Below are 26,586 nucleotides of genomic sequence, written 5' to 3' on the forward strand. Positions count from 1 at the left end.
TCTTTAGATCAGTGCTTCAGCTCAGAGCTAAAATGCTCTTATCAAAATACACCCCCCATAACGCCGCACTATTTTTGAAAGCATTCTTACTTTACAGCATTTTTTCAAACCTGCCTAAAACTTTTGCACAGTACTGTATTTATTAGGGCCTGGCAGATATATCGGAGCACCGATATTTTTCGCTGATATTGGCCTTTTACAGAAATATCAGTATCGGCACATATTCCTCTGATAACACACCAATACATCCTCAAGTATTTTTTTTCAAATTACCATAAAATCATTCATCAGACAATAATAAATACATGTTTATTTGGTATTGTAGTAGTTGTTATAATTATTTACCATTGTTTTGTTTTTTTTACCATAAATAGTTATGATGCTTTAGTTTTCCACTGGAAGCTTCCGACTCCACGGTGATTCTCAGCACAGTGGCGCCACGCACACACTACTGAGCGCTGTGGTAAAACGAAAAAAAACCCATTGAGAAACACAGGGCTTATGAACCAATTAAAATGTGTTTTACTTAAACCCTCATAACCAATGGAAAGTGTTTTTGAAAGCTGTGCTGAATTTGAGTATCCATGGTTTTGGTTAGTATTTATTCTCGTTATGACGGGATATTACCGTATCCTATTGCACAGAAGCGAATTTCTACTGAAAAGTTAATGAAATCGTTTTTAAAAATTCACAATATCAATTAAAATAAAGAAAAACAGTAAATGTTTGCTGAAGATGTCATTTCTCCAAATGACAAGCAAACTCAGATCACAGTGATCAATCTAAAGAACACAAGAGTGAAAAAATGCACCAATGTTGGATAAAACTGAAACTGTACAGGATATTTATGAAGCTTTTTCAAATCCTATTCGTATTGCATTACTTTTAACAGATGCAGTAAATAAGTTATACTTTTGGGAGCATTTTTAAATACATAAAAATAGAGCTCACACATCTCCCTTTTGGTGAGAAAATGTCACTATAAGGCACAGCACAGACACTTAAGCCAGTGCAAACAAGGCATAAGCCACCACTGTTGGATTAGTAGAACTGAGCACTGAGGAGGACCTGATGCATATAAAATACTAGTATTTGCTAGATAGCACTAAACACTGTCTTATTCTGTGTTCTAATGTATAGAACAGGCACATTTTTTTATTTGTGTGTGAAATTGTTCACACCTTGTTTTTTCTTCTAATGTATAGAATATGAATATTTTTATATTTTTCCTTTATTCTCACTATATTTATACATTTTTTGGAGTTAGATTTGTGTTGAAAATATATGTTTTCTTAAAGTTGATTACTGAAATGTTAAAATCCTGCCAATTTCTGTATTAAGCCATTTTAGTTCAGTCATGACCACTCATTTTGTTGTTCTATCACTATGTATATTCATGGCTAGGGTTGTGTATCTAATTGAATCGCAGGGTCGAGTGTGAAAACAAGAGGAAGAAAAAGGAAAGGTATCAGACAGCGGAAGGAGAGCAGGAAGACCCCTACGCAGGATCCACAGACGAAAACACAGATGTGGAAGAACAACAGGATCTGCCCATCCCACAGTTGCCAGGTATGGACCTAATCAGGGCATCTAATTGTGGAGACAGCAGTATTGCAAGCTTAACCAGTATATTACACTGCTGGACCATGTTTATTTGAGTCTTGGCTAGTATGCTTGGTTTGAGCTGGGGGACCTTCTCATTGGCATAAGGTTTTTAGTAGGGCTATCACTAATGACTGTATTGGTAATCAAGTATTCTGTCAATTATTTTGACGATTAATCGAGTTATTCAAATAAAAAGTTTGCAAAAACACTGCTTTTTTAAAATGCTTTATTGCCACATTCTTCTTGTTTTTCAATATAAAACCAAAGTGTCAATGTGTGTTAAGCACACATTTTTGTGTGTTTATAAGCTGGGTTAATTTTGAAAACGTTTTGAGTATAAAAATGGTGTCTGTATAACATAGATTTCTTAGCTAATGCATATTTCTGTATTCATTCGAAATAGAAATGAATTATAGAAAGAATTAAAAACTTGAATGTCTTGCATTTATTGTGAGATATAGGTTTCATATGATCATTATATTTATGTAAATGTAATAAATTTGCTGCGCTGTACCAAGCGCTGTGATTTGTGTGAGAGCACTGTAGTCCTGATACGTAGAGTGGTCGCTGTCAGCTCAGTGCTCTCAGGGTAAATATTATTATTATTATTTATTTCTTAGCAGATGCCCTTATCGAGGGCGACTTACAAAATATAAGAGCAATACAAAGTGCAATAATCAAATAATATGTTTGGATGAGACCAAAATTTAACTTAATGATCTAAATGCAAAACGCAAAGTGTGGTGCAAAGCCAACACTGCTCATCTCCCTGTGAACACCATTCCCACGAAAAAGCATGATGACAGGGCCTGGAAAACTTGTCAGGATTGTGGACAAGATGGATGAAGCCAAATACAGAAACATCCTAGAGGAAAACCTGCTTCAGTCTGCAACCTTACACTGGGGCGGTGGTTCACCTTTCAGCAAGACAATGATCTTAAACACACAGCTAATACTACACTGGAGTGGTTTAAACACAAGAAGCAGAGTGTCATAGAATGGCTTAGTCAAAGCCCAGACCTCAATCCAATTGAGAATCTGTGGCAATTGGAGTGCCCATCCAACTTAAGAGAGCTTGAGCAATTTGGACAAGATGAATGCGCAACAATTACAGGAACCAGATGTGCAAACTTGGTAGAGACTTATCCAAAACAACTCACAGCTGTTATTGCTGCCAAAGGTGGTTCTACCAATTTTTGACTCAGGGGGTTGAATATATATATACAACTAACACTTTTCAGTTTATGTTTAATTAACTCTTATTTCACAATAAACACATATTTTGCACCTTCTAGGTATGTGTATGTGGTGTTAATCAAAGGGAAAGAATCCCAAATAAATCTATTTTCATTCCAGATTGTAACATTACAAAATGTGAAAAAGTCATTGGGGGTGTGAATACTTATGCAATCCACTATAAATCAAAAGCATGAATATGCGTTAGCTGACCGTATCTAATTTATTACAATCCTAAAACTATAAAAACAGCAATGTTTCAGTCAAATATACCTTACTTAGAGTGAACAACACGAAACACTTGATTATAGGTGAAAAATGTGTTGTCATATATTACATATTCCTCATTACACAAATGTCACATAGTAGTTACAAGAAGCCAGTAACCAGTTTAAGGATTGCAATGTCATCAGCATTTATAGCTTTTTGACCAAAACCCTTTTTCTAGGGGTCTGGATACCTGGTTGCAATTGTCTCCAAATCACTTTACATGAAAGGTGACCTATGCAAGATATCATTATCATTATTAATATGAAGACATTTATTTTATTTTGGGATTAAGTGACACTCAGACCTTCAAAAAAAACATGAAGTATGTGAAACACTAATGGATGAACTAGGAGAGGAGGCTGTATTGCTTCTATTTTAACCTTTTATTTTCCTGTGTGACTAAATCACTAATTGCAAGAAACATTTGGGACAAACCTAGCCTGCATTAATGGGTTCATGAACTGCCTTTTTTATTTTGTACTGTTCTCTGAGGTCCACTTATAATGTTATCAAGATTTTTACATCAAAAAACATCATAATTTAGAAGTAATAGGCTATTTTCTGTCCTGTTTTGACCCCCCTCATCGGAACACACCGTTTGAATAGGTGTGGCGGATTGTAGACTCGGAAGTAAACGCCCACTGGTGTGATTGGCTGACAGTTTTGCATATTTAAAAATGTTCAACTCCCCGTTAGTACACGTGTGGAATTGTTTTGAAAACTTCCAATGTTGAGAAATGGCAGCCGGTGAAATTCAGCCAAACATGTTTGAGCCAGAGTCTGATCCCGAATCACAAGACAACGAACCTGCACCTCAAATGGCAAGGATACTACAGCCTGCGACAGCGTGGTAAATAATCATCTTTATTTATATTTATACTTTATGTATTTGTGAGGTAGTTAGCCTATTACATTATATTAGAGTTTAGCCGAAGACGCTACAGAAAGCGGTTTGTGTCGTTATGTTGTTAACATTTATGCATATTACAAGTTTTTTATTTCATTGGTTGTTGCATATAAAGTTTAGATACTAGGCGTTAATACAGTTATATCTGACAAAGGATAATTCACGCTGCTTCATGTAAACGAAGTATAAATGAATGTACCATCGTTTGTCAAGCTGTCGTTCATATATTCATCGTCCATCATTTTCATTAAAGTAAAAATCTTGTCAATTACACTGTTGGTTTCTGCATAGACCTGTGTTTGCCTCTCTCGTTATGTATCTACTATATGCGTTAATCGGTGGGCGGGGCTAAACAGGCAGTAATATAGAAGCAGGCGTTGATCTTCTGCGGAGGTGGGGTTTAGCCACACTATTACGTAATAAAGTGGCACATTCCACATCCTATCGTTTTTGCAGATTGGCTTCAATATAAGCTGTTTTTAGACTAACAAGAAAGTTTCAGAACTCAAAACTTACAGGATGTTTTTATAGTACAATGACCTCTTATATGTCAAAAGATCAAGGGAATTGTGATTTCTCAGTTCATGACCCCTTTAAAGGGTTAGTTCAAGGTTAAGAAAACACATTAACATTTTTCTTACTTTCTGCTGTGATTGTATTAAATCATTATATAAATACACTCACCTAAAGGATTATTAGGAACACCTGTTCAATTTCTCATTAATGCAATTATCTAACCAACCAATCACATGGCAGTTGCTTCAATGCATTTAGGGGTGTGGTCCTGGTCAAGACAATCTCCTGAACTCCAAACTGAATGTCTGAATGGGAAAGAAAGGTGATTTAAGCAATTTTGAGCGTGGCATGGTTGTTGGTGCCAGACGGGCCGGTCTGAGTATTTCACAATCTGCTCAGTTACTGGGATTTTCACGCACAACCATTTCTAGGGTTTACAAAGAATGGTGTGAAAAGGGAAAAACATCCAGTATGCGGCAGTCCTGTGGGCGAAAATGCCTTGTTGATGCTAGAGGTCAGAGGAGAATGGGCCGACTGATTCAAGCTGATAGAAGAGCAACTTTGACTGAAATAACCACTCGTTACAACCGAGGTATGCAGCAAAGCATTTGTGAAGCCACAACACGTACAACCTTGAGGCGGATGGGCTACAACAGCAGAAGACCCCACCGGGTACCACTCATCTCCACTACAAATAGGAAAAAGAGGCTACAATTTGCACAAGCTCACCAAAATTGGACAGTTGAAGACTGGAAAAATGTTGCCTGGTCTGATGAGTCTCGATTTCTGTTGAGACATTCAGATGGTAGAGTCAGAATTTGGCGTAAACAGAATGAGAACATGGATCCATCATGCCTTGTTACCACTGTGCAGGCTGGTGGTGGTGGTGTAATGGTGTGGGGGATGTTTTCTTGGCACACTTTAGGCCCCTTAGTGCCAATTGGGCATCGTTTAAATGCCACGGCCTACCTGAGCATTGTTTCTGACCATGTCCATCCCTTTATGACCACCATGTACCCATCCTCTGATGGCTACTTCCAGCAGGATAATGCACCATGTCACAAAGGTCGAATCATTTCAGATTGGTTTCTTGAACATGACAATGAGTTCACTGTACTAAACTGGCCCCCACAGTCACCAGATCTCAACCCAATAGAGCATCTTTGGGATGTGGTGTAACGGGAGCTTCGTGCCCTGGATGTGCATCCCACAAATCTCCATCAACTGCAAGATGCTATCCTATCAATATGGGCCAACATTTCTAAAGAATGCTTTCAGCACCTTGTTGAATCAATGCCACGTAGAATTAAGGCAGTTCTGAAGGCGAAAGGGGGTCAAACACAGTATTAGTATGGTGTTCCTAATAATCCTTTAGGTGAGTGTATATTCTTATTGTAATAATATTTATATTAATATATACCATTTTAAATGTTACTGTCTTTCTGTTTAAAGCAAACTTTAAAAATTCTCAAATGAACATGGAGCATATGGTCACCTTAAATGGAACATACAGTAATAATTAAAAACCATAATATAGTAATGTGCATATTTTTTATGTATAGATTTGTCAAACAACAGTAGATATGAATAGAAACCACAGTTTTACCTATGCAATTATAATGGACACTGACTTTGCAAAACATTTGGAACACCTGCTGTTTCCATGAGATGAATCCATTGGTGAATCCAAGTGAAAGTTACAATCCATTATTGAGGTAACCTGTTAAACCCACTTCAATCAGTGCAGATGAAGGGGAGGAAACAGGTTAAAGATGGATGTTTAAGCATTGACACAACTGAGACATTAATTGAGTGTGTGTGCTATTCAGAGGGTAAATGGGCAAGACAAAAGGTTGAAGTGCCTTTGAACAGGGTATGGTATTAGGTGCCAGGTACACCCATTTGACTGTGTTAAGAACTGCAATGCTGCTGGGTTTTTACCCTCAACAGTTTCCCATGTGTATCAAAGATGGTACACCATCCAAAGGACAACAAGCTAACAGCAGGTCAGTGGTCGATAACGGCTCCTTGATGAAAGAAGCCAAAGCAGGCAGATCTGATGGTGTGGCACAGTTAGTCAACTGAAAGTCCAATACAACATTGGGGCCAAAAGACCAATAAAAGAATGCACAACTTGACATACCTTGACACAAATGGGGTATGGCTGAAAACCAAGTTCCACTTCTTTCAGCAGAATACAAGAAACTGCAGTTGCAGTGGGCTAAGGAACAAAAACACTGGACTCTGGAGGATTGGAAAAACATTGCCTGGTCTGATTAATACCGATTCCTTCTATCCCTCTGCTAATGGATGTTTTCAGCAGGATAATGCCAGAAGGCTAGGATTGTGCAGAAATGGTTCTACAAACATGACACAGCTTACTGCAGTGACCTGCTCAGTCACCAGATCTTAATCCAACTGAGCATCTATGGGATGAGATGGGACAAGCAATATGAAGTAGAGATCCACTACAAGCCAACTTGACACAGCTGTGGGAAGCATTGGAGTCAACATGGGCCAGCATTCCTATGGAATGCTTTCGACACCTTGTGGATAAGGCTTGGAGATATATGGCAATATATATAATGGTTGTAAACAGTACAACCATTGACCATGGAGGTTAAACAAAGCAATCATGTCTTTGACTATGATCAATTAAGCTGGATACTATCTATATCTGCAGACAAAATATAGACAACATAATTCTAATTTGCACAAAAGTTTGTTCTTACCACTAATGAAAGTTGACCCGCCTGACTTTTCTCCCTGCAAAAGCATGTACAGTCTTTGTTAAATCCAGTTGTTGAGCCAGTTCATGCTCATATTCTTGCCATTAGTCAGGTGCAGACTACATATTACTGAGCTACAATCCATATCCTGTTACCAGAATTCCAAAAGTAATTCAGAGCACCAATAACAATGCCCCAGTGTTAATTGAGCTCTAACCTTGTTCAAACATGAACCTTGTTTATGATTTTAATGTGCTATACCACATGTATTGGCTACATAATAAAGCAAAGTAATTCAAACTCAACAGCCAAAATTACACTTGTATTAAATCGTTCAATTTTAGACTTGTGCAGCACTGTAAAACCAGAAAACTCCTATGCATACAGAAACTAAATTTCCACACAGACAAATAATAGTGGGCACATGACTCTTTGAGGGGCGTCAGTACTAATCCGTAGCCTACGTCAGTACATTGCTTTTGTATCAAGAAGACAAGTTGCATGGTCATCAACAGACTGCATTGATGTACTAATGTGAGAGTATTATTGTGATATTATAAAGATGGTTTGGTATAGACAAATTGTAGTTTGATTATATAATGATTTAATACACCTTTTTGTTTGTTTTGATATCCCCAAAGTAAATCGTCACAATTGTATAAGTAATCCCAATTGTTTGTTTTTCTATCTTGGTTTATGCATTTGACATCTCCACTTTAAACTCTTTTTGTAACTTTGACTTATATTTATGTTTTTGGATTTTGACAAGGCTTTAAAAGATATCTTTTGGTACACACATTCTGTTGTTTCCTACATAGTGTGTGTGCGGAATATGCCTGATAAACCCTTCAGTTTAAGTCCTGAAAAATTAAACTGCCTCTCTATACATTATCTCAGTGTTGTGATGTCTGTTAATACCTGTATTATTGTTATTTATTTAAATGTTTTCCCTTCTATGTTTTAGATTTCCTGACTGGAAAAAACTTCTTTTTGTATGGGGAGTTTCCGAAAAAGGAAAGGCGCCTCTTAAATCGTTACATTACTGCCTTCAATGGGTGAGTGACTCTTAAACAGTAATATATATCATCCATGTGACAGACTTTTTAGCAGGGGTGTATTGTCCATCATACATAAGCTTCCAGAGACTTTCCTTTCCTGTCTTTCCACCAAGCTCATGGTTCTTGCCTCTAGTTTCTTGTCTCTCCAGCTAACCAAATAATGTTATGGCAATATTGTAATGAATTGAACACTGAAAATTAAGACATTTAGTTACCACAAATTTGTAGACTTAAAGGGATGTTGTCAACATTGAAAAATATAATTATTAAAATGACCTATATACAGCTCTTGAAAAAATTTAGAGACCACTTAACATTGATTTCTGAACTTGTAGTGGTCTCTTAATTATTTCCAGAGCTGTATATTTGATTCCACAGAAAAAAAAAATCACTAATTAGAATACTTAATTTAAACTAAATGAATAAGATTACAAAATAATTGGATATATGACTTTGAAATGTGCACACAGCATTATTGTGTAACAGAATAATAATGAAAACATATGGTAAGGGTGCTACAGTTCTACAACTGAACTTACTCTTTCACTTATTTTACCCCACAGTGTTGGAATGAGCTGAATTGATTTATTGTTAAATAACAGTTCCACATTGGGAGTGTTTAATATTAAAGAAGATGTATGTACTCGAATTTCTAATTCCAAAATGTTTGGGTAAAATAAAACATTATGTAATATAAACTGTAATAAGACTTCTGCTGGAGAATATAGTATTAGAGATAGGAGCCAAATTCATATTTTTACTTCAGGTACAGCAATGATTTGAAGCCTTGTCGCTTAAAACTGCCAACACAATTCTCAGCCAACCTGTCATCCATCCATCTTGCTTTGTCGCGGAGCCCAGCGGCACTGTCCTGCAGACAATTACATAACTTAAAAAACATATTATACTGATCAGTAATCACAGCTTTATTTCTAAGATGTTATCACACTTTAGATAAAGTTCTCGACACAAAACCCTTTAGAATGTCATGTTGACAGGAAGTTTACAGAATGTACGATTTCAGTTATTTGACAAGAAAATAGAACACAACATTGCTTTATGTAGCAGAGAAATCAGTACCCATCAGTAACACAGGAAATTAAATTAAATTTAATTGTAAAGATCTTAGAGAGATTTTTATTTAACACCTTTATTTTACAAAAGAAAACTAACAATACATTAAAAACAAACTAGAAACACCCGACATAAAAACCCATCCTATTCTAAAAACCCTCAATAAAAAAACACTACACACGTGCTACCAATAAAAGATTCAAATGAATAAAACCAGTTTGTTGGAGTGTCCAAAGTCAATGGCACAGAGGGCTGCCCCGACCCCCAACATCCGCAGAAAGGCATCCAGGTCTCCCGTCAGGTTGTAGAAATTGTAAACTAGTCGCACTCTGGAGCGCACGAGAGACCTGAAGAAGGAGAGCGCACACTGCTGCTGCACGCGCTCAGTCAGACTTCTCCTAATGCTCAGGATAGCCAGCTTAGCCTGCCCCACTATAATGTTTGCTAACTGACAAACATGTCTGTGGCGCTGCCTGTACTGCACTCCCAAAATAAACAAAGTGCGAGAGAAATGGAGGCCCAGCTGCTTGAATAGCCCCAGTGCAGTGAACAGCGGCTCTAATCTAGGGCAGTGACAGAAACTGAAAAAGCGTCTGTCTCTCCCCGCAGTGGGGGCAGGTGTCGCTCACTCGGGGGTCCAGTGTGTGTGCAAAAGAGTTTGTTGCGACGACGCCATGCAGAAGCCTCCACTGCAGGTCTGCAGAGCGCTTGGGGAGCGGGGGCATGTTCAGGCTCCTCCAGGCCGGGTGCTCCCTCCAGGGGGTGTCGGGGAGGGGCTGCAGCTGCGGATGGTAGAGCTGATAGAGCTGATAGAGTGCCTGACGCTGGGCTGTGGAGATAGACACACTACACAGACTGTGAGGCGACAGAATGTGGCCTGAGGAGCTGAGGAGATCTGAGGAGATCTTAGAGAGAGAACCAACTAACCAGTTGTCGGCGAGTGTTTAGTGGTATGAGGCCACCCACTACCTATATTCTCTATGCTGTAGGACACAACAGCAACAGCAAAGTGGCCTGCCAACAGTCGGCAAAAAAAAGCTCATCATTTTTGATGAGCAGATTTTTCAGCGAGCGGTAGTGGAGGTGGTTAATTAATATAGTCTAAAAATGGCTAAAACAAAATCTAAAAGCAAAATCAAAATAACAACATTGTGGTGACTCTCGCAGTAGTAGCATATATCCTGCCGGGTAGGGGCAGTGACTGTAGAAATCTAACAGAAAAAAGCCCATAATAAGGCAACTTTGGGTTAAATTTCCTCAAAGAAAAAGAAAGGATTCGACAGATTATTCTGTGATTTGTAGGGATCACTTCACCCCCAACAGCTTTTCAAACAACTGTAGAAGTTAAATGCCGTAGAAGCCTGCAAATAAGAGGGAGAGACAGTTAAAATTGAAACCAACAATTTGGGAACATTCAAAAACAGAATGTATTATTATCTGTGTTGGAAAACGCGTATCTTGTTCTTTCTTGGTTTCTTTATTATTTTTCCCGCTTCTTATTATTCTAATTTCCAACCACTTAAAATAAATGCATCTCCTCCTACAGTTCTTCAGCAATCTAAATGATACTGTGTACACTTTTTGCACTATATCTGAAAATGTTTGTTATTACTTTTGGTACTGATTGGATGACATCAGTGTCATGAATCATGTCATAGGGGCCAAATTGTGTTCTTTTGAAAAAGAAAAAAAAAAAACGTTTGACCTTTGAACTTTCCATTATTTTGCCTAATAACTGCTTTCAGATTGAAGATAGACTCATATTTAGTATTGGACATATATAGGAACCTTAATGCCGGGGTCACACTACACGATTTTGAGCCCGATTTGGCCCTCACGACAGATCATAACGACAAGCAGCTGGTCGGGGCGCATGCCCGCTGCCGATGGCCGTGTAGTGAGAGACGGGCTGCGATGCGATCGCTTGCTCTCCAATCTGATCGTAAGCTCGTCGTAGCCCCTACGATTTTATTAAACATGTTTAATATTTACGACTCGATCAGCGCCGATCCTGGAGAGTGATGTGATCAGCAGCCAATGAGAGCTGAGCTGCTGAAGAAGAGAAAAGAAACAGCAAGAATAAACATGACAGGAGAATAAGATTTTCATGCGTATTTATTATAATACTTCAAATACCAATGGTTGTTTCGGGGCATGTTATTTTAAAATACTATACGCTTTTTGTGTTTGTCCGCACAGACGAACACAAACAGCAGCAGCAGCTTGTGGTCACATTGTTTCCGCAGTTTTGCACAGATCTGCAGAAATCCACTGATCCCATTGGTGGAGCAGCACAGATCTGCACTACACAGATGTGACCTGTACATGTGCACGTCCGTGTTTGTTGACCTTTTCCCTGTGTGGATCACGCGTGTTTCTGCGAGATTTGGAGGCTATGAAGCAGATCGCCACGACAAGGATGTCAGATCAGTCGTGTAGTGTGTGTTCCCCTGTACTTAAGCGATTGGGTAGTGCGAGCTGCCCACTGTTCACAAAATCGGGTTTGATTGTAGAAATCGTGTAGTGTGACCCCAGCATAAGTGTTCTATTTGAAAATTTCAAAACTGTTGACCTTTGACCTCTCATTTCAGGTAAAATGCAAGATTATTTTTCTTTTACCTCTATAACACCTCACAGAGAGGAAATAGGCCTTTGGTCTGTATGGAACACGTATAGGAAACCATATATGGGCTTTCAAGATATGCCCCTGAAGTTGACCTTTGACCTTTCCTTCAAGGTCAAGTTCACTATGAGTAATTAAAAACTCGTATTTTCTCCTAGACACAAGGCTCAAAACTGATATCTGACTTCAGATTTGTAATGAACATCATATGTTTGCTTCTAAAATAGTCCAAGCACCTTCATTTTGACTTTTGACCTCCCCTTAGTGGTCAATCAGTGCCTAAAACTGCTTATATTGCCCTAAAGAATGTAGATTGGCTAATGATTGCTGTAGAACTCGGATAGGAACTCATATGTGGTCTGATCAAAAATGTCCTCCATTATGACCTTTGACCTCTTCTTAAGGTTAAACTGAAAACTGGCTCATAACGCCTTACAAATTGCAGTTAGGCTCCTTCTTATTATGGAACACATAGAGAGAGAACAGGAGGGGCCCCAGGATGGAGTCTTGGGGTACACCTGTGAGGAGAGTTTGGGGGGTGGATGAGGAACCTCGCCATGTCACTTCTTAGGTCCGGTCATTGAGGTAGGAGGAGAACCAGGTGAGAGCAGTCCCAGAGATACCAAGGTCAGCGAGGCAGGAGAGGAGGATGGAGTGAACAGTGTCAAATGCTGCAGAGAGATCGGGGAGGATGAGCACTGAGGAGAGGGAGGCCACCCGAGCACAGCTGAGGGAGTCAGTGACTCTCAGTGGAGTGAGCTGTGCGGGACTGTTGAAGAGGTTGTGGATGTCTATGATCTTGGAGGAGAAGAAGGAGGCAAAATCATCAGCAGAGAGGAAGGAGGGGAGAGAAAGGGAGAAAGAGATGAAGTGGTGGTCTGAGATGTCCAGGGGTGTCACAAAGAGCGATGAAGGGGAGCAGTTTCTAGAGAAGATGAGATCTAGCTGGCGGCCTGCCTTGTTAGTTGGGGGAGACGGGGAGAGAGAGAAGTTAAGAGTGGAGGAGGGGAAGAAATCCAACAGAGAAGTGAGTTCTACACTGTTAGTCGTGATAGAGGAGAGAAGGGGAGGACAGAGAAGAAGAGAGAAGGTGAAAGCAGGAGCCCTGTTCATCCTCCCCGCCTGGTAAGATGAGGGGATTGGGACAGGACAAACAGAGAGGATAGGGCGGCAGGGGTGGTTGAGTTCTCAGAGGAAATCCATGTCTCAGTGAGAGCGAGAAAGTCCAGAGAGTGTTGGGATTCTAAACCGGAGATGAAGTCGGCCTTGTTGGAAGCTGAGTGGCAGTTCCACAAACCTCCAGAGAGGGGAATGGAGGGGAGTGAGGAGGAGGGGAGAGGCAGGGAGATGAGGTTAGAAGGATTAGGGAGGCAATGGCATGCAGGTGCAAACCAAGAGGAATCAGAGAGCAGAACAGGAATCAGAGAGATAGTCATGGCTGCCTGGTGTTGCTGTACAGCGTCTCCTCGCAGTCTTCTCCTCGCTGGGGTCCCACAGCTAGATTCCCTGCCCTTTGTAAGCGTAGCCCTTCGGAATGGATGGGATCCTTGGATCACGAAGTTATTAATGGGCACCAAGTGAGCACAATGGGTCGAATGGACTCCTCTCGTTTGTAAACTCTCTTATGTTTCTTAAATATGTGCTGCTTTATGTATTAATTATATGGCTATCAAAAAAAAGTCAACAAAAATGTACAATTACAAATTGATTTGCTGATATCAATATAATAAATATAATTATTTATGAGCAATTAAGGATTAATGCTGGCACTTTGTTTCCTTATGTAAACGGGTCCAGGACCAGAATATATAAACCAGAATCTTCTTTGCAACCTTTCTGCTAATTTACAGCAAGGTTGCAGCTATCTGTTTTTGCGGTAGGCCATATTGAATGTAATATAGCCAACAATATAAGAACATAAGAAAGTTTACAAACGAGAGGAGGCCATTCAACCCATCGTGCTCGTTTGGTGTCCATTAATATCTAAGTGATCCAAGGATCCTATCCAGACTATTTTTAAATGTTCCCAAACTTTCAGCTTCTACCACATCGCTGGGGAGTTTGTTCCAGATTGTGACTACTCTCTGTGTGACGAAGTGTCTCCTGTTTTCTGTTTTGAATGCCTTGAAGCCCAATTACCATTTGTGTCCCCGGGTGCGTGTGTCCCTGATGATCTGGAAAAGCTCCTCTGGTTTGATGTGGTCGATGCCCTTCATGATTTTTAAGACTTGAATCAAGTCCCCACGTAGTCTCCTCTGTTCCAGGGTGAAAAGGTTCCGTTCCCTCAGTTCAAGTAGGACATTCCCTTCAGACCTGGAATAAGTCTGGTTGCTCTCCTCTGAACTGCCTCTAGAGCAGTGATATCTTTCTTGAATTGTGCCCAGAACTGTACACAGTATCCAGATGAGCTCTAACTAGTGCATTGTACAGTCTTAACATCCCTTGTTTTAAATTCTACACTTTTGACAATATACCCTGACATTCTGTTTGCCTTTTTTATTGCTTCCCCACATTGTTTGGATGGAGAAAGTGAGGAGTCCACATAGACTCCTAGGTCTTTCTCATGCGTTACTTCATCTAGATCTAGATCTATACCTCCCATAGTGTAATTATAGTGGAAATTTTTGTTACCTGCATGTATTACCTTGTACTTGTCCACATTGAATTTCATCTGCCAGGTGTCGGCCCACAACTGAATATTATCCAAGTCCCTCTGAATAGCCAAGATTGTATCTGCTGAGCCACCTATTTATGTTTCATCTGCAAATTTGACAAGTTTGCTAACTATCCCAGAGTCCAGATCATTAATATAGATTACAAAAAGCAAAGGCCCTAGTACTGATCCCTGTGGAACTCCACTAACAACCTCACTCCAGTTAGAAGCAACTCCTCTAATCGACACCCTCTGCCTCCTATACATCAACCAGTTCATAATCCATCTACTTACATTACCCTGAATGCCTACAGCTTCCAATTTGAGGATCAGTCTTTGTTGTGGAACCTTATCAGAAGCTTTTTGAAAATCTAAGTATATCATATCATATGCTTTCACATGATCTACAGCTGCAGTTGCATGTTCAACATTTTTTAATAAATTAGTAAGACATGATCTGCCTCGTCTAAACCCATGTTGACTATCTCCAAGAATATGTTTTTCATTAAGATGCTCCTCTATTTTCTGTCAAATAATTTTTTCCAACATTTTACAGGTGATGCAGGTGAGACTGATTGGTCTGTAATTTCCTGGCTCAGTTTTGTCCCCTTTCTTGTTGATTGGGTATGTCATTTGCTGTCAATATGGGTGTTATGTTGGAATAAAATAATGGTGAAAGAATTATAATCTTGTTGAGTGCTGAAACACATGAATTTCTACACATTATATTTTCATATTATTATCATTATTTATTTTATTAGCAGATGTCACAAAATATACACAATTCAAGAATTGCACCTGACATAGCTCCCATCTGCCTGTCTTCTGATTGGCTCAGCAAGTTTCTAACTTTTATCTGGAAATCAATCTTGATCACATAGAAAACCCATGTCTTTGGATCAATGCCTTGATCAGTCATTGTTTGATCACATATGCTAATTATTTTGTATTTGGTATAGGGCTGGCGACAGGCTGGCTGGTGTTAAGCGTTTATCAGACTGCTAATGATATGTCTGTGATTGGATACAAATATATAACTCTATATCTCTAGGGTTGATGACAGACCACAGTAATGTTCTTTCCATTGGTCAATACCATGCCTATGTTCTTCATTTTTGCAAACGCCAGCAAAGACGCAATGTAAACATGGTTCTTTTCAGCAGAATTTCAACTATGCAGCTAAAAACGCATGTCCTTGTCACAAATCATTCCCCCCATAAATCAACAACTTTGTTAAAAAAAATATTAGTCTATGTAAAATACTTCTTATTAGAAGATGTATGGAAATGGCATAATAACAGAAGCGATTAGCAGACGTTAACTCTCAAGCATCTCTTGTCAGACTCTCATTATTGTTTCCCGATATTGTCACAACTTTTTATTGTGACAATTTCAAATTTAACTATAAAGCTTGTGACTATTTGTTTATGAAGGAATATTTTGCAATTACAGCTGACCGACCAATATGTTTTTCTTTTTCAATTTCTATTAACTTAATTTTCATTCAATAGCCTAATAGTTTAGCAATGTGATCTGCAACGAAAATGCCTTAACATTAGTGTCCTTGTGGCAATGTTTTACAGTCATAACAGTGAAATACAAAATGTATTAGACTATCTATGGTAGCTAATTTATACAATCTACTAGAGGTCAACCGACAGTGGATTTTCAAAACCAATACCGATAATGGTGGGAAAAGCCGATTTCCGATTAATCAGGTCTACAACAATTCGTCGTGAACATTTCACCATTTCACCAACACGGGGGATTCTCATCCCCACACTTCCTAGTTTCCACGGAAAGTGGCAGTTTCCACCCCATCTTGGATTGGAGACGCCTGAACCGCCTCCTCAGGGTGTTGCGCTTCAGCACGCTCAACCTGCGAACCATGTCCCGGGCCGTCGGGCCCGGCGACTTGTTCATTTCAGTGGATCTGAAAGTTGCTTACTTTCACATCCCTATTGCACAGGTGCACAGGAAGTTCCTCCGCTTCACCTAAGAGGGCCGAGTGTTCGAGTTTGCGAGTTCCCCCCTTCGGCCTCTCACTATCCCCACACACTTTTTCCAAGTGCATGGACATTGTGTTCGGCCCCTTGCGTTGCCAGGGGCTCCATGTCTTCAATTATGCTCTGGAGCTCTATACACGCGTGTCTCTCCCTCTTCTGACTGAGAGCTCACGTCAGGGTGTCCCCTTGCCAGAGGCTGCTGGGCCTCCTAGCGGTAGCATCACAGACCCTCCCCCTCAACCTACTCCGATTGAGGACACTGCAGCAGTGGTTCGAGTCTTTACAGATGCATCCTCACCTTCACTGCCCGCATGGCGTCTTGATGTAGTGCTGGACGCACTTTCCCAAGCCCCATTTGATCCACTGAACTCAGCTGAACTGAAGCTGGTGTCACTTAAGACCGTTTTTGCTGGCAATCACCTCTGCAAAACCTGTGAGCGAGTTACACGCCCTGTCCGTATACCTGTCGTGTGTCTGTTTTGTGGGAGATGGCTCCAGGGTCACACTACAGCCTAACCCTGCATTCCTCCCGAAAGTGCAGTCTCCATTCCATGTCAACAGGCCTATTGAGTTGATGATTTTTCATCCTCCTCCCTTCGCTTCAGAGCACGAGAGTCGGCTTCACCTGCTCTGCCCTGTACGGGCCCTCAGATGCTATTTAGAAGGCACTAAGGACATTCGGCGCTCAGACCAACTGTTTGTGTCTTATGGAGCGTGGACACAGGACCATGCGCTTTCAAAGCAGCGCCTCTCGCATTGGATTGTGGACACCATTACCATGGCCTACGAGTCCACCGGGACACATGTGCCTGAACACCTGGTGGCCCACTCGACTCGAGGCGTTGCCACATCTTGGACCCTTTTTCAAGGTGCCCCTTTGGCAGACATTTGTGCGGCTGCAGCTTGGGCCTCACTGCTTATATTTGTCCGGTTCTACAGGTTGGACGTGACAGGACCGATCCCTTCCATTGGGAACCCGGTGTTGGCTGCAGTCGAGCCCCAGTAGCCTACAGGCTCTGGCTCCTGCCTTTTCCTCTCCCAGTCTGCCCCTGTTAAGTACATCCTGAGGGAGCTAGTGAACCGTGTCTTCCCTTCCACCGGACTATGCCTTCCAGTCGAGCACCCATGCGAGCTACTACTGGATTTACTGACAGCCTTGTCGATGTTTTCCCAGGGTCTGTCATGTGGCCTACAGACACGTTGCCTTATATATAAAATGTGTTTAACAGCAGGACTGACCGCCTGACCTGTGCAGCATGGAGCTCACTGCTGCTGTTCCCAGCTGATGGCGCTCGAATTGCACTGCCTCGCTGTGTACATAGTTCCTTGGTCAGCAGGTCTGTGGCCCGCTCTGGCTGTGTGCCATAGAGCAAGAGTCTGCTGCTGCCCTCAGCGGTAGCATGTGAGCAGGCTCTCGTGTTCTGCTGTGTATATAGTTAATTTGTCAACACAGTAGAGCTAATGTTGCCTGCGTTAACCGGTCTAACCAGCAGGCATCAACTGCTCCTGTGTTCCACAGGTGATGCATGAGTTTGTTCCTGCGCTCCGTGGTTTATATAGTTTGTTTGTACGAAATCTACTTGTCAGCACAGTGGAGCTCTTCTACTTTGTACTATTCAGTTGAGTTGGATGCTTCTGTGCTGTGCGCATGTGGCATGAATGTTCCTGCTTCCATGCGATATATATTTTTGTTCATTTGTACAACATTGTAGAGCTGGTGTGGCATCGCTCCTAGCTGGGCTTGTAGAGCAAGCGGCCAGTGCTCCCATATTATGTGAACAGTGCATGAATGGTTTCCTGCACACCGCAATGTTATGGTTTGATGGTCATGGTAGAGCCTGCTGTTGTCCTGCATTAGCTGCGCTAATAGGTGACAACTTCTCCCGTGTTACGTGGTGGTGCATGATTTGCTTCCTGCACCCCGCGATGTGTTTAGTTGTTATGACAGCACAGTGGTGCTGGATGCTCTGTACCGTTCAGTGAACATGTTTTTCCTGTGCTGCGCGGAGGCAGCATGAATGTTCCTGCTGCCACGCTATGTATACTGTTATGTCCAGCTGTGGCTACTCAGTGACTAGCCAGCTGTGTGTTATTCTGTGGGTCTGTGGCCCCGCTCCTGCAGGATCAGGGGTTCACTGCCACATTAATGCGTGGAAGGCGCACAAGTTGCTTGATGGCCCGCACCATATATTGTGCAAGTAGTTAGACGGCGTCGCTCCTAGATGCACTAGTGGAGCAGCCGGTCTTTGCTATTGTAAGCGGAGGGCATAAGAGTTGACCTCTGTAGCCCCACTTTATATTTGCTGATTGCAGACAGTCCCCAGTAGAATGTGACTGTGGTCTTCGCTCCTGGACAGCCCAGTTTGGACCCAAGGGACCTCTGTGGCTTTTGTCAAGGCCAAGGCCCCTAGGCCCCTCGGGGCAGGCTCACTTATCAGCTCGCTGCCTATTCCCTTGCGACAGTATGGTTATACAGTAACCCCTCCCCCTTGGGCAGTGCTTCTGACTTGACAGATAACGATAGGTTTCGTATACAACCCCGGTTATCTGAAAAAGGAAGCACTGCCCAAGGGTTGCAAGGTCACGCGGGAGTCCTAGCTCCCGGCAAAAGAGGACGAACCTGCGCTGACGTCACGTTTTATGGAACAGGAATTGGAAGGGACCTGTTCTGAGTGACGTGCGCAGGGGCCAATGGCAGCTTTGATAGAGTGACGTTTCGATCGGGTTCCTACGGAAGTGCACAGAAACCCCTCCCCCTTGGGCAGTGCTTCCTTTTTCAGATAACACGGGTTGCATACGCAACCTCTCGTTTAAGATCCCAGATATAGGAGAACAAGATTGTTTCAAAGGTGTCTTGTCCAAGCCAGTTTATATATACTATTCGTTATATTGCTGTAGAGGGAGAGGGTGCAATAAAAGTGTTTGGAGCAGTGTTTTTTAATTCTCTTGCTTTCTTTGTCACCAGGGTCATCGAGGACTACATGGGTGAAAAAGTCCAGTTTGTCATTACAGCCCAGGACTGGGATGACCGTTTTGAAGCTGTAAGTGTGAATTTTCTCCCTTCTTAACAGTAGATGCTGCCTTTTAATTTGTGAGGCACACATTTATCTAAACACATTCATAGGACTGCATCAGTGCAGGCCTCTCATACTCAGTTCCTTGAGGGCTGTAGTGTCTTGTGATTTTCAGTCCAACTTAATCTCTTCTCAGTAAATCTAGTTATTGTATAAATGTGTTAATCATAAGTTCATTAATTATTTCATAAAATTCACATATGTTCAGAATGTTTTAACCCCCAGAGGACTACAGGACCAAAAATCGTCCTGCCCAGCGGTGTTGCTAGAGGACTATAGGACCGATTTTCGGCCCAAACTTCCACCCATAGCAACGAACTGTTTTAACCAATAGCAATGTTTGTTGTGAGAATTAACCATTCAAAAAGCTTTTAAAACAAACAGGTTTATTTTTTATTGGTTAATTGGTGTTTAGTTGGTATTATTTCTTCAAAGTTTTATGTTTACTGTTTTACCTTGTTATAGTGTTAGTTTTATATTTTTACTATGTTACGCTGTTAGGGTTAAAACGTATTTTCATATCATTGTTTTATTTCTGCAAAGTTAATTTTGTATATACATTCATTTAACAAAAAACAAGCATGCAAATACTTTGAAAAATAATATACATGTTATTATTTATTGTTTTCAATGTTATTTATTGTTATAAGTTATGTTTTAGCAAACTTTTCTTAGAAAAGCAAGCATTTTGACACCATGGATTGAACAATAAGTGCTATTTTTTTATTTTACCTATTTTATTTATTTGCACTATAATAAGGGTCCAGGGATTAAATGTTACACTTTTTGTTCAGGCATGAATAAATTGCATTTTCTTGCATTTTGAAAAATTTCTCAAGGTCATAACACTTAACACTTAAATAATATATAATATATAAATAGGGTTATAAGTGTGTCCTGGCAGATCTGGAAAATCTCCTCTGGTTTTATGTGGTGTTATGGAAATAAGATTTGGAGTCATCAATTCTAATCAGATTTTATTATGTGCACGGGAAAAAACAGCAGAACGCTGCTACAGAAAGTTAACAAGTATAATGCTGTTTCTTCAAAGAGTTCAAGGAAGTACATAGCTTTTATTCCTATTTTGGGACATACCTTCAAGGGGTTTGACATTCTACCAGCAGTGTCTGATTGGTCATCTAAATAACTATGATAGTAATTTCACTGGCATTCTAAAATAAGCCTACCCATCTCAATATTATTATAGTTATTACTCATGAATAATAATTATCCTCTAAATTGCCAGCTACATCTAGAAGGTAATTTGTCGATAACAAAGATAGGTTTTAAACAATTAAACTTTAATAAGAAACAAGTAGAGAATGTAAGTTGCTGAAAAACTAAAAAGGAGTAACTGAGAAGTTAGAAAATAACATAACGTAGTTCTCATAATTCATTGGAAAGAATGCAGACAAATTAATAGTTACTTGCCAGAAACTTCCAGGGTCACAGCACACAAAGCACAGAAGCACAAAATGAATTCTATTTTCCTCCACAGTGGTCAATGCCTTTCATGATTTTGAAGACTTGAATCAAGTCCCTACGTAGTCTTTGTTCCAGGGTGAAAAGGTTCAGTTCCCTCAATCTCTCCAAGTATGACATTCCCTTCAAACCTGGAATAAGCCTGGTTGCTTGCCTTTGAACTGCCTCTAGAGCAGTGTTTTATTTATTGAAGTGTGGTGCCCAGAACTGTAGTCAGTATTCCAGATGAGTCCTGACTACTGTATTGTACAGTCTTAACATTACCTCCATACATTTTACGATTCTACATGTGTTAAAACATTATTTTTATTCATTTTGAAATCTGGTACCTGGGAAGGGTTTTCGGTTTTTTTACCTGGAGTTGAAGTGGTTAAGGCCCTAAAAATCTTACACTTACAGTGAAGAAACAGGAGCCTAGCTATTTTATACACAATTCCCAAACTAGGAAATTCACTTCTGTGGTGTGCTGCTCTTCAGGGTTGCCATCTAGCCCCACAATCCCGGGACATGCTGAGACAGAATGGGATTTAAAATTAGCTGCTAAATTTAAAAAAAATAAACGTGTTAATTATGCCTACACCTTTGCTAAATTTAATCTGGTTGATGAATGACTGTGCAACAAACAAGTCATTCTGATGATTAGTTAAACATCCTGCCTCCGAACAGCTGAACAATGTTACTGACTGGGAGAGTAATCGCACGTTATGGCAATTTAATACAGTATTAACAAACAGAAAGTAAACAACTTTAATGTATTATTGTCTGCATATGATCAAAGGAAACATTATTATGATTAATAATAATGAAATACATGAAAAGTATTATTGTATCCATTATTATTATTCTCATTATACCATTGTTTGCCGTGCATGATAATTAAGCACGATTATTAATTTAAGATGTACGAGTAATTATCAGGTTAATTTCTCTCAGTTAAGGAGTCTGTCCCTGTATATCATAGAGTCAATGAGATAAAACAGTGACCGTGATTAAAAGAAATTATAAATGTGCATGTTCCATTCTTTTTATGTCACGAGGAGGTGCCAGAGCTGTGGTTTGAGGTGCCAGAGCACGGACAGTCGCAAATTAAGCCCTGGTCTTATTTAAATAAAAATAATATGTTTATTTCATGGACTCAGTCTTCAATGTTTAAGTCTAAGTCGTCAATTTCACACCCCTTTCATGATTCTTAAAGGTGGGGTATCATCATGTTTGTTTTTACATTTTACATTAAAGGGTATACCTATACGTCCTGAAAGTTTCATTCACATCCGATGTTTATAAGATGGCAAAAAAAAATTTGACCATTTAAAAAATATATTTTTCCTTTACCTGGAAGAGCATTCGTTTGTGACGTCATACCAGGACATTCACTGAAACCACTGGATTTCAATGGCAGATGACAGTGAAAGCGATGATACTGGTTCAAGTGTTTCATGTCAAAGAGTTGATGTACACGACAATTCACCCCCACAGTCCCCAACATCAGATACAGGAGAGCAGGATAATATATACACATTTTATTGTATCTGTTTAATATGCAGTGGGGTGCTGTTGTAATCCCTGGACACTTTAAGACAGACTCCTTAACTGAGAGAAATTAGCCTGATTATTAGCTCACACACCCTTGCTCAAATTAATTATAGTGCTTAATTATCATGCACAGCAAACAATGATATAATTAGAATAATAATAATGGATACAATATAGCCTATTTCAAATATACTTTTAATGTATTTCATTATTATTAATCATAATAACGTCATTTGTTTATATGCAGACACTAATACAGTGAGGGGAAAAAAGTATTTGATCCCCTGCTGATTTTGTACGTTTGCCCACTGACAAAAAAATGATCAGTCTATAATTTTAATGGTAGGTGTATTTTAACAGTGAGAGACAGAATAACAAAAATAACAAAAAATCCAGAAAAACGCATTTCAAAAAAGTTATAAATTGATTTGCATGTTAATGAGGGAAATAAGTATTTGATCCCCTATCAATCAGCAAGATTTCTGGCTACCAGGTGTCTTTTATACAGGTAACGAGCTGAGATTAGGAGCACTCTCTTAAAGGGAGTGCTCCTAATCTCAGCTCGTTACCTGTATAAAAGACACCTGTCCACAGAAGCAATCAATCAATCAGATTCCAAACTCTCCACCATGGCCAAGACCAAAGAGCTGTCCAAGGGTGTCAGGAACAAGATTGTAGACCTACACAAGGCTGGAATGGGCTACAAGACCATCGCCAAGCAGCTTGGTGAGAAGGTGACAACAGTTGGTGCGATTATTCACAAATGGAAGAAACACAAAATAACTGTCAGTCTCCCTCAGTCTGGGGCTCCATGCAAGATTTCACCTCGTGGAGTTTCAGTGATCATTAGAACGGTGAGGAATCAGCCCAGAACTACACGGGAGGATCTTGTTAATGATCTCAAGGCAGCTGGGACCATAGTCACCAAGAAAACAATTGGTAACACACTACGCCGTGAAGGACTGAAATCCTGCAGTGCCCGCAAGGTCCCCCTGCTCAAGAAAGCACATGTACAGGCCCGTCTGAAGTTTGCCAGTGAACATCTGAATGATTCAGAGGAGAACTGGGTGAAAGTGTTGTGGTCGGATGAGACCAAAATCGAGCTCTTTGGCATCAACTCAACTCGCCGTGTGTGGAGGAGGAGGAATGCTGCCTATGACGCCAAGAACACCATCCCCACCGTCAAATATGGAGGTGGAAACATTATGCTTTGAAGGTGTTTTTCTGCTAAGGGGACAGGACAACTGCACCGCATCAAAGGGATAATGGACGGGGCCATGTACCATCAAATCTTGGGTGAGAACCTCCTTCCCTCAGCCAGGGCATTGAAAATGGGTCGTGGATGGGTATTCCAGCATGACAATGACCCAAAACACACAGACAAGGCAACAAAGGAGTGGCTCAAGAAGAAGCACATTAAGGTCCTGGAGTGGCCTAGCCAGTCTCCAGACCTTCATCCCATAGAAAATCTTTTCTGGGTGTAGGGCACTGTAGTGTTGAAAAGCACATCTACATTGATGTATGCAGCTGTAATAGACGATTTCAAAGCGCATTTTTTGGCGATTTGCTGCCTAAGGTTCCTCTACCAAATATTGACTGAAAGGGGTGATTTGCAGATTATATTTTTCATTTTGACATTATGGACATTTTCTGTGTTGATCAGTGGAAAAACTCCCGATTAAATCTATTCTGATTTCATGTTGTAACACAATGTGGAAAAGTCCAAATGGGGTGAATACTTTTGAGCAGCTGAATCGTTAAGTTTATTGAGGACCTGTTGCCTAAAACATATTGAGTCACTTAAGATTATTATTACTATTTTCCCTTAACAAGCACATTGAGTTCAATGTGTAATTTTTACAAACTCAAGGGAAACTATACAGTACATTTTTAATCAAAGTATGTTTAAATACTTTTTAGGACAGTTGCATAAAGTCTTTGATTGGAAGTCTTTAGAGGTCTTTGGATCTTTTTAACTAGAAGCATCCTTTTCTGTCTTGGAAGCATATTCTCAAAAGAAACTGTGTTCCTGGCGACTCATTGTTGACATTGTGTTTTGGAGTTGGATTGTTTGCATTTCAACTCAAGACATTGTGTAGTAATTTCTCAGAAGATTTTGTATCACTGCCTTTTTTTATCTTGATCTGTTTTTCTTGTTTTGCTTCTAATGTATCTGCAATCTCTTTTGGGAATGGAAAGACATAAAACAATAAAAGGTGTTATGCAGTTGTTAAGGTGTTACTTTCATTAATTATCTGTTTAGAGTTACACACTGTAAAGAAGGACCTCACATTTGGCAATAAACCATTAGGTTTTGGCATTTGTTATTATAGTGCCATGTATAGTGCTATACACACGCACACACACACACACTGGTGATTTTGGTGCAATTTTGTGAAGTAAATAACAATAGCAAGCAATATTTGTATCATTCATTCTAAATGTCAGTTTGGCTGCAGGCCTTGGTACATCAATCCAAAACAAGTCATATTCTACCACAGATTTCCCAGGCACACACAATTGCCAATATGCTGCATGAGTACGGTTGGTTCATGTCAGCCAGGGTTTCCTTGTCATGCCACACAACAGTAACTGCTGTGTCTGACCAGTTGTTTGTGAGCCCTGTAGTGTTATTAGTGAGTGCTGCATCAGTCATCCCTACAATGCTATAGCTTTGCTTTTTTCTTTAGTGGAGATGCAGTATAAAAAGAAGCAGCTTGGCAGTGCATATTTCAGAGGGTGTGCATCGAGGTGTGTCTGTGTGTCATTGTTCTACCTCCCTCCTGCTGTTAAGCACAGGGATGTTGGGTAACAATTGACAATACAAATACATGTATAATCCCCCCAAAATATATTTGTCTTGTCTATGTTTTTGTAAATAGGCCCTGATGGAAAACAGCAACCTATCCTTTGTGAAGCCGAGGTGGATCTATGTGTGCAACGAGCGTCAGAAACTGGTTCCCCATCAGCCTTTTGTGGTTGTGCCACAAGTATAGTGCATTGGACTGCTCCAACAGATGGGCACAGACCAACAGGACACCAAGCACCAGCAAAGTACAACAGGGGACTGGACACAAAACACACAAACTCTCAGGACTTTCCAACTAACTCCTTAATTAAGATCTTCAGCCTTTTAAGCACAGACATTATTCCTTCCTTTTTACACCTGATGTGTACATATGTTCTTTCCCCAAATAAACAAATGAGGAGCCATGGGATGGCTCATCACTCTCAGGCTTTTCTTATGATGTTAATGACATGAACTTATATGATACAACAAAATATCTTTTATATTAAGTCTTGGAAATGAAGATACATTTGTATATGATTTGTTTAAGCAGTTTTTTGTTTTTTTGTTTTTCTCTTATATGTTTGTTTTCCTGTTATCTATTTGGTGATGAGGTGTAAAATAAAATTTACCAAAAAAAACAACAACTTTCATGGACATTCTAACTCAGTTTCTTTCTCTAGCTAAATGACCACCTCCTCTGGGTTTTATGGTCATGATGATTTCCTGTCATATGCTTGCTGACAAAAATAACCTTTGATTTGTGTTACTGTCCACTTCAATATGGACCTGCTTTGGAAATTATTTTGTTAGTCTTTTTCCACACTCCTGGGAAATTTAATAGATATTTGTAATTTAGTGTTTATTAGACTTTTTTGTTTATTTTCACCTATCTTTTAGTAGTATTTCAGACTGTAATATAAAATTCTGCTTTATCAATGATTATTTTAGTTTTTTTTTTTTTTCATTTAATGTTCATTATTACAAGTTGCATGTTTGTAAGTATTTCAAAACCTGGTCCAGAAAATAAAA

At 40.0% G+C, this 26,586-nt stretch overlaps 1 protein-coding gene across 2 annotated transcripts in view; it reads left to right on the forward strand.

The window, feature by feature from the left end:
* Positions 1-26,052, forward strand: part of xrcc1 (X-ray repair complementing defective repair in Chinese hamster cells 1) — a 145,868-nt gene extending 119,816 nt beyond the window's left edge. For both annotated transcript variants that reach the window (XM_066719475.1, XM_066719476.1), the window contains exons 14-17: positions 1,430-1,569; positions 8,228-8,318; positions 19,643-19,718; positions 25,649-26,052. In XM_066719475.1, the coding sequence (XP_066575572.1) occupies positions 1,430-1,569; positions 8,228-8,318; positions 19,643-19,718; positions 25,649-25,762 (421 nt within the window). In that variant the 3' untranslated portion in view covers positions 25,763-26,052. The remainder of the gene's footprint in view (positions 1-1,429; positions 1,570-8,227; positions 8,319-19,642; positions 19,719-25,648) is intronic.
* The last annotated feature ends 534 nt before the right edge of the window (positions 26,053-26,586 follow it).

This window comes from Amia ocellicauda, chromosome 12 (assembly GCF_036373705.1).
Source record: "Amia ocellicauda isolate fAmiCal2 chromosome 12, fAmiCal2.hap1, whole genome shotgun sequence".
In the NCBI taxonomy this organism is placed as follows: Eukaryota; Metazoa; Chordata; class Actinopteri; order Amiiformes; family Amiidae; genus Amia; species Amia ocellicauda.